Below are 8913 nucleotides of genomic sequence, written 5' to 3'. Positions count from 1 at the left end.
TTGACATGTTTGAAACAGATAAAGGGGATTTCCCTGGTGGTCCAGTGGTTAAGACTCCAGGCTCCCGATGCAGGGGGCCCAGGTTCGATCCCTGGTCAGGGAACAAGATCCTGCATGCCGCACCTAAGAGCCCACATGCCACAACGAAGATCCCACGTGCCGCAACTAAGACCCAGCACAGCCAGATAGATAGATAGGTAGGTAGGTATGTAGGTAGATACATACATACATACATACATACATACATAAAAATAAATAAATAAACAAACAAAGGACAGATTTTCCAGCACCCTTTACCCCCCCACCCTGGGGGTGCTTGGCATCACTGTGGTTCAGGTGCCATCTCCGCCCTGCAGGGGACAAAAAAGGCTGGTGGTGGAGGCTGAGGTGAAGGACCCCGGGCTTAGACAGGTTATTCCCAACCCTGGTGAGAAAATGTTGGGTCCAGGCACTTTTTTAATTCTTTTTTTTCAAAAAAGATTTATTTATTTATTTTTGGCTGCATTGGGTCTTAGCTGCGGCACGCAGGATCTTCGTTGAGGCATGCGGGATCTTTCATTGCGGCCCGGGGGCTTCTCTCTAGTTGTGGCATGTAGGTTTTCTCTTCTCTAGTTGTGGCACGTGGGGTCCAGAGCACGTGGGCTCTGCGGTTCACAGCAAGCAGGGTTGAGGCACGCGAGCTCAGTAGTTGTGGTGCACGGGCCTAGTTGTCCCGCTGCATGTGGGGTCTTAGTTCCCTGACCAGGGATCAAACCCACGTCCCCTGCATTGCAAGGATGATTCTTCACCCCTGGACCACTGGGGAAGTCCCCAGGCACTTCTTAAAGTCACATATTCCACCAGAGAAGGGACACTGACAGACTTGGTTCACATCATCAATTCTTAAGCAATCAACAAGGAAACAAGTAATGAGCAGGCTCTGTCCATCGGGATATTAACAGAGGGCAGGCTTGGTCCACTTGTTTACCAGGTGGGGGTGGGGGCTCAAGCAAATCCCCAAGTCAGACCAGTGAGCGTCCCCCTGTCCTGCTCCCTTAAGGGGACACATGTTCTACACACTGTACTGCCTGAAGTGCATTTACTTTCTGGTTCACTCAGAGAGTGGTTAGAATATAAGGAAGGGTAGTTTTGTCACCGACCAGGAACCTTCCCAGAATGGGACACCAAAAAAGGACAAAACAAACTTGACCTTGCCTTACATGGTAAGGTGCATTAAGAAGCAGCACAAGGAGTCTGAGGCATCAGGGGAGGTTAACAGGAGTAGAAGCTCTGGGGCCGGGGCTACGGTGCACCCTGTGGCATTCAGCAATCTGTCCACAAAACCACAGCGGCCCCTGCTGGCCAGAACATTCACCCACAGGGCCGAAGGCCTTTCTGAAAAGGGGTCTGAGACAGAGCTGTGCTTCCAGCACCATCAAAGATGCCTGCTCTCCATTTCCTTGATGGAGTCTACAGGGAATGAGGTTTACATACTCAGATCCAGAATATACTAGACCAAAACGTACTCTGATATCCTCTAAGCTAAATCCAAAACATGAACTTGAGTCTGCAAATTTCCAATTCAGACCTGGTCCCTACGCCCGGCTCCTGGGGCAGCAGTGGGCCAAGGAAATGACCATGGCTTTCTGTCCCTGGTTCTAAACGGCTCTCACTGACCACTGAGGAGGGAACAGACGTGCACATACCTTCTGGGTGGTAGTTTCCTTTTGTATTTGACTCTGCCGCAACTTTTTCAATAAAACGAGTTTTGCTTCTTCTAATCTTAACTCTTCTTTTAGTTGCTTAATCATCCTTTCTCGTTCTTCAGGACTGCTTTTCTACAAGGGCAAGAGAACAAGGGTTGAGGGGGAGAGCTGGGGGCCGGCGAACACAGGCTGTTCCACTGCGAGATGGTTCCCCAGCATGGGGACAAGGCTCACCATGAGGGCCTCAGTGCTGGTCTCCTTCAAGGCATCCTCGGTCAGCCCATTCACCCTCGGGCTTGCAGGCTGCTCGTTGTCAGAGAGTACGATCACGTCGGGCGAAGGGGCTCTCCTCTCGGACTTCATGTCACTGCGGAACAGGAACAGTCGCAGGTTACTACCAGAGCGTCCCAACTGTGCTGGACGGCATCCCCTAGAGCCCCACCCCCACACCCTGCAGCTGCCTGGATTCAGTCGCAGACACAGCAAGGTGGCAGCAAGCAGGGCTGCCTCACCAGACCTCCCCACCACCTGCCCACCCAGGCTGCCTTCTCTCACCGCACTCACCACGGGGCACTCAAATCTGCCAGTTTGCGGCTGAGCCCTTCAAAAGCCGGGACTGTTCTTGGTAACCACTTCTGTGTCCCCCAGGCTGAGGACGCCTACGTCCTCTGAAGGTGACACAGTCATTCTGAAAAACACCACAGCTCCTATCTCTACCATGTAGCTCAGTACTGAATAAAAACACTGGGTCCTGAATCTTGGGCCTCTTGCTAGGGCTCCTACCTGCCCGTGTTGGAAGCCACCTGATGGGGCATCCAGCTCCCACACAAATCAGCCTTTCTTTGCTAAACCCAGACTCGCTAACAGCCCTCACGCCCGTCCCAGGAGACAGAGGGGCTGATGCACATGTTGCCGGCCTACATTCTAGCTCCCCAGCATGGGGTGCCACCACCTCACAAGGTGGCCAAGGCTGCCTGCTAGGCAGTCCTTCCTGGGCTACATGTGGCCTCTTCACCCTGCCAGTGGCAATGTGGCAGAAGTGGCTGCATGTTTTGAAACCGACTGGAACATGGAACACATTTTCTCTCACAGATCTGGGTACTTTCCACCCACCTGATCCGCTCACAAACTAGTTCCCAGCCACCTCTGCCCATTACCCTCTGCCCTCTTACGCCAACCCTACCGCCCAAGTCCCCTAGGACATATATGCACATCTAGTGATGCTGGACTTCTGCTCTGGCATTGCTGACCCCACACATAAGGACCAACAGGTCCCAGAGACGGTGCTTAGTCCCGAACCAAGCAGCTCTGTTTACTGAGGGCACAACGTAAACTTTCCCTTGAGATACGGCCTCGGCATTTGTGTCTCTCGAAGGAATCAAATCCTTCTATCAGCAGGAAAACCAGCCAAGGACTGAATGTGTCCACTAGGTGGCACTGTGGCCCAAAGAACAAACTCGATGAAGTTAACTGGGAGTAACACCTCAAAGTTGTCCCATTCCTTCCGGCTGAGCGGGGACAGAGTTATAGATGGAGGACTAGTGTTTTAACAGCCCACTCAACTGCCCTTTCGATTCCCAGAGTGAGCTGTGTCTTCAGGGAAGGATGGGCACAGAGGACCAGATACTGCATTCCCTAACTCCCGTAGCCCCTCAACCCGGTGTGCTTCCCCAGGCCCCTCCTAATCCCACCTCCTAGAGCGGCATGGCTGCTGCACCTCAACAATCCCAGCCCTGATCTGATTTAAGCAGCACAGCTGCTGGATGGTCTTCCAGACAAGAGCCGAGAAGAGTGAACAAAAAAAGGCTTCCATTTCAAGGTATAGAATCCCCTCACTGTGGTTAGCAGCCCACGTTCTCAAGTCCAGAAATTGGCTGGCTGTCTATAAAGTAACCTGGGACGTCTCACTAGGGCCTCATCAAACTAAAAACCAATGCAATTCGGGAACCACCACACTTTCAAGTCTCCATGTCTCCCTGCTGACTGCCAACTCTGCCCAAGATCAACTTTAAAGATGACCTCGTGGGACTTCCCTGGTGGCGCAGTGGTTAAGAATCAGCCTGCCAATACAGGGGACACGGGTTTGAGCCCCGGTGCGGGAAGATCCCACGTGCCGCGGAGCAACTAAGCCCATGTGTCACAACATAGCCCCCGCTCGCCGCAACCAGAGAAAGCCCGCGCACAGCAACGAAGACCCGATGCAGCCAAAAATAAATAATTTAAAAAAAAGACCTCGGAGCTCCAATTCCGTCTTCTGTGGACACGCACACAGGCACTAAGCAGACACGAGGCTCCAGCACAGGAGTGCAGCCGCTGGTCCCAGCCCAGGTGGGTTCCCAGGCAGCTGGCTACACACGGGCAGAGGAGCAGCCCAGGCAGAACCACGTCTGGAGTTACAAACTACAGGCGCTTCCTGAGCAAGAGCGCTCTGAGACAACGGTAACTTGCAGGGATTTATCACTTTTTATCATCTCAATGAGGATGTGCATGCCTTCCAAAGGTGAGATGTCTAATAAAGCTCAAATTTGCCTGAGGGAAGAGGGTAGGGTTAGGGACTGGGACCATGTTGAAGCTGAAGCTCCCTGAGATGGCCACTCTGACCACAGCACTCCCAGGTCCCATCTTGGACTGAGACTAATCAATAACTCGTCCAAGAGATGACATCACCTCCCATCAATGATCACTCAGCATCCCAGCAGCCAGCAGGGAGTGAACTTCCTGTATGCTAATCAGGCCACCAAAAAGTCATGTGACAAAGGCATTTCCCTCTTTGGTCATGTGACCCTTTAACTGTGCCTTCCAACGTGAAAACCATGGCAACAGCCAGTTCTAACCAGTTTGTGACACGCAGCCTTCATTTTGAGAAGTGAGGTAGGGTTCAGGTGCTGTCAGGAAATGGAGGCGCCAGCTCACCCTGGGGCTGCCGGGCTGCAGGCATTTCCTGTGTGGTGCCGGCCCGTTCGATTGTTACAGGGACCTGAGTCACCTCTTCCAAACACAGAAGGGTCACCAGCCCCACTAGTTTCCAAGATGAAAAACTTTCCTAAGTTCAATTTTAAAGCAAAGGTGCTTCAAGTCTCTCATTACTTTCCCAGAGGGTTCTTTTAATTCAGGGAAAAGAACACGCATTTGACAAAGGCTCAAAATTATTGTGGGCATTCTTTTTTTAAAACGTATTTTAAATTATAAAACCATTTAGGCCAGGAGAACAAAGCAGAGGAAATCTAGCCCAACATGCCAGGGGAACAGTTGTAGCGGCCAGGTGTACTGCCTCAATCCAGGGCAGCTGCCTGGGCACCAAGTTTATTTAGAAGCTATATGATTTCAGGGCAAATTCATTAAGCCTATCCTGCCCATCTTGGGAACCCTTATATAAAATATTATGATCAGGGGACTTCCCTGGTGGTCCAGTGGCTACGACTCCACGCTACCAATGCAGGGGGGCCAGGTTCAATCCCTGGTTAGGGAACTAGATCCCACATGCTGCAACTAAAGATCCCACATGCTGCAACTGAGACCTGGCTCAGCCAAATTAAAAAAAATTATGATAAGAGATTTTACATGACCGACAAAAATCCCTGGAAGCAGGCCAGGCTGTTAGCAAAAATGGTCTCACTACCTCCTCCCCTGTAACAACGGCCATGGCTAAACAAACAAGAGTTCTGTTACCTGCCCAGAACTTTCACCAAGTTTCCTAAAGGAAAGGCAGGGATTATAAACTTAACTCATGACAAGATCCCTCCATTCACAGCACCAGACTACCATCCCAGCTGCTAACCAATTAGTGGTCAGTGTGAGGTTAATATTTAGTGTCTCACTGGCCTGTGCCAGGGGAAGCAGTCTCATCAAGGGAATGCAGCTCTGACCTTTGCTGTTCTCAATATGGGCCTGCCTGATGTCTGGGGAAGGCACACTTGATCCACACTCATTCATTTACTCACTCACTCCAATTTGCTGAAAGCCAACCTAAGAAGCAGGTGCTGTGTCAGGTAGTGGGGAGAAACCCCTGGATAAAAGCAGTTCCATCCTTAGGGTCGACCAGGAGGGGCAGACGCAAAACCAGGAGGGGGAGGGGCAGGTGGGAGTGGACCACCACCTGCCTCAGCCCACTGAGCAGCAGAGCAGCTTCACCAAGACACATTACTACCCCAGACCTGCTTGATCAAAGCCTGCACTGTTATAAGATCCCTAAGATGCCTGCACACACACTAGGGAAGCCGGGGATGAGGGTGGGCCAAATGAGGCCTGGGGACAACAAACTGCTCCTCAGGGCTAACCCAGGGGGAGACAAGCAGGGCTGGTGGCCAACTACTCCCTGATAGAACCCTCCCTCTTCCCCTCATCTTTTGGGCCTGGCTGGGCAGGGAGGGGCAGGTGGTTGCTGTTTGCTGGGTATGGCAGGTGTGGGGGGGAGGCTTTGCCAGACCCAGCGCCAGTTTCAGCAAACATTAGTCTTGGCCCCACCAGACCCTTCCCCAGGGCATTCCTCCCTCTAGAGCCCATTCGCCCCTCCCAGGCCCACAGCCTCTCCAGCCCTCAGCCCCTGAACTCCAAGTTGCTGCTCACATTAACGTCCTGTCGTGAGCTCCTCCCACCTTCACCACCATCCCCTCCAAGGAATGTTCCTCCGTCATACTTCTCATCTCCCTTGTGAGGCCCAACTCACACTTCAAGATGCGCTTCAAACCATCTCCGCCCTCAGAAAAGGCCCCAGCTGGCCAAGCCCCGCCCTGGGACAGTGGTCAGCACTGCCCCACTGTGCTCACGGGACCCGCCCCCGCAACAGCATGCATGTCTGGGGCAGCCTTCTTCGCCCTGCCCCTAACTGTCCATCTTGGAGACAGGGAGCTTAGGGCAAAACTCTGGGAGCTTCCACTCAAAGGCAGCACAAGCCCGAGCAGAGGCACACCCCTGACAGAGACCAGCTCACTCACCCTCACCTCAGCAAACTATCCAAGAAAGTGCCTCGCCCTCCTACAAGGTGCCATTATGGCAGCCCTGCACTGGCTCAGTTCACCCTCCCACAGCCTCCCAGGGTGATGCTGTCATTGCGCATTTGACAGGCGGGTTCCCCCACCCAGGGCTGGGGCCAGAGGTCACCACAAGCATAGCAGCCAGGGAGCCATGGTCCCACCTGGAGCCATCTCCACAATGCTGGGGCCCTACAGCTCCCGGTGAGGGCCAGGATGCTCCTAAGGTGGCCTGACAAGCAAAGGGCTCCCCACCTCCTCAGAGCCAGAGGGACAGGACCCTCCTCCTAGTGCTATGCTGGGTGGTGGACAGGCCACAGGGCTTCCTCCCAGAGCAGGCACTGTGCACCAAGCCTACACACACTGAGGGGAGGGAGAGAGTCACACCCTTACAAAACCTCTCACTTGGTTCTGCCTCTTGCAAGTGAGAAGCCCAGGGTAGGACACTTCCCTCTCTGTGCCCCCTACAAGGATGGGGACAGTAACTCCTGCCCCACTGGGTGGGGTTTGCTGCGTGAGGTGAGACCTCAGTGCCAAGGAGGCTCAGACGCCGTAGGAGGCCATCAGGGCAGTTCAGGCCCCAACCTCTCCTGAGGCAGTAAGGGGCTGTTTGTTGTGAAGGTCAACTCGGCACACAGCAGTCAACTGGGTAACACGTGAATATTCTCAAACCCAGTGAAGACAGAGACTGGGCCTGCTCTGTGGGTGCTCAGATGACACAGCTGGTGTGCACCTACCTCCTCCTCTTCCCTGCACCTGGTTCCAGGATGGGGCCTATGAGCTCACGAGGAATCTGCAATGCCTGTAGACTGACCGATCACCTTGCACATGTGAGCAGCTCTTTCCACACGCACACAGATGCTGCACTGGTAAAGGATGTGCAAACTCACTTAAAAGGATTTCTGGGGCTTCCCTGGTGGCGCTAGTGGTTGGGAGTCCGCCTGCCAATGCGGGGGACGCGGGTTCGTGCCCTGGTCCGGGAGGATCCCACATGCCACAGAGCGGCTGGGCCCGTGAGCCATGGCCGCTGAGCCTGCGCATCCAGAGCCTGTGCTCCGCGGCAGGAGAGGCCACGGCAGTGAGAGGCCCGCGTGCCAAAAAAAAAAAAAAAAAAGGATTTCTGAATTCTGTGTCATTATGTCTTGTCAAGCACTAGGCCCTGGAAGTCCAACTCCTAACCTATGAGTCCAGGACTCCGGTGGATGTTAAGGAGGAGTCCTAGTACACCTGGTTGACAAAACCCTGTACAGAGAACCACCGCACTACATACACCCTTACGAGGCCATCCATTCAGTCCTGAAGAGCACCGTGGAGGTAGCTCATTCCAAGTGATCCATGCCTCCCCATGCTCACGTCCTCGTGTCCGGTCCTATCCCCGGGATCTGGGTTAGTTTTGTGGCTCACTCTCTGAGGCCAGGAGTGAGGAACATAGAGGAAGCAACGATGCAAGCTTTTGAAGCAAGGTCACAGCCTCAAAAGCTTGTGCTTGGGACTTCCCTGGTGGCACAGTGGTTAAGAATCCACCTGCCAGTGCAGGGGGGACAGGTTCAAGCCCTGGTCCGGGAAGGTCCTGCATGCCGCGGAGCAACTAAGCCCGTGCGCCACAACTACTGAGCTTGCGCTCTAGAGCCCGCGAGCCACAACTGCTGAGCCTGCACACCTAGGGCCTGTGCTCCGCAACAAGAGAAGCCACTGCAATGAGAAGCATGCTCACCACAACGAAGAGTAGCCCCTGCTGACCGCAGCTAGAGAAAGCCCACATGCAGCAACAAAGACCCAACGCAGCCAAAAATAAAGAAATAAAAACTAATTAATTAAAAAATAATAATTAAAAAAAAAGCTTGTGCTTGTGCCCTTGGAACATGTGCTCTGAGAGACCACCCCAGAGTAGGATGCCAAACTAGCTGCTTGCAAAGAGGGTCACAGACACAGAGATGGGCCCAGCCATCCCACATGAGTAACCAAGCCACTGGGGACACCCAATCCAGCTGACGTGGGACTACAAAGATGAGAACCCAAGAAGCTGCACGAGCTGGAACCAGCAGACCTGACAGATGATGCTACACCAATAGAGTTACTTTAAACCACTAAACTAATGGGGCCGGCAGCCCAGCTCTGCCCCCAGCGAGCTGGCCTACGCCACTATAAGGCCATGGCCTCCCTCAGACTCAACAAGGCCACCTGCTCTAGAAGCTACAGTACCCTGGGAGAGAGAAGGTGGGAAAGAAAAGGTTTACCCAAGTAACCATACCTGCTGA

The 8913-nt window shown here is 53.5% G+C and overlaps 1 protein-coding gene and 1 non-coding gene across 2 annotated transcripts in view; one reads left to right on the top strand and one right to left on the bottom strand.

Moving 5' to 3' along the window:
• Positions 1 to 8913, bottom strand: part of GATAD2A (GATA zinc finger domain containing 2A) — a 102415-nt gene that overhangs the window by 11822 nt on the left and 81680 nt on the right. The window contains exons 4-5 of the mRNA XM_007461091.1: positions 1920 to 2052; positions 1686 to 1817 (exon numbers count right to left, since the gene is read on the bottom strand). Of these exons, the coding sequence (XP_007461153.1) occupies positions 1686 to 1817; positions 1920 to 2052 (265 nt within the window). The remainder of the gene's footprint in view (positions 1 to 1685; positions 1818 to 1919; positions 2053 to 8913) is intronic.
• Positions 31 to 103, top strand: TRNAG-CCC (transfer RNA glycine (anticodon CCC)). Its single transcript has one exon. It is a non-coding gene; the product is annotated as a tRNA-Gly (tRNA).

Source organism: Lipotes vexillifer, unplaced genomic scaffold (genome assembly GCF_000442215.2).
Source record: "Lipotes vexillifer unplaced genomic scaffold, Lipotes_vexillifer_v1.1 scaffold469, whole genome shotgun sequence".
Lineage (NCBI taxonomy): Eukaryota > Metazoa > Chordata > Mammalia > Artiodactyla > Lipotidae > Lipotes > Lipotes vexillifer.
This window is presented reverse-complemented; position numbering and strand designations above follow the sequence as displayed.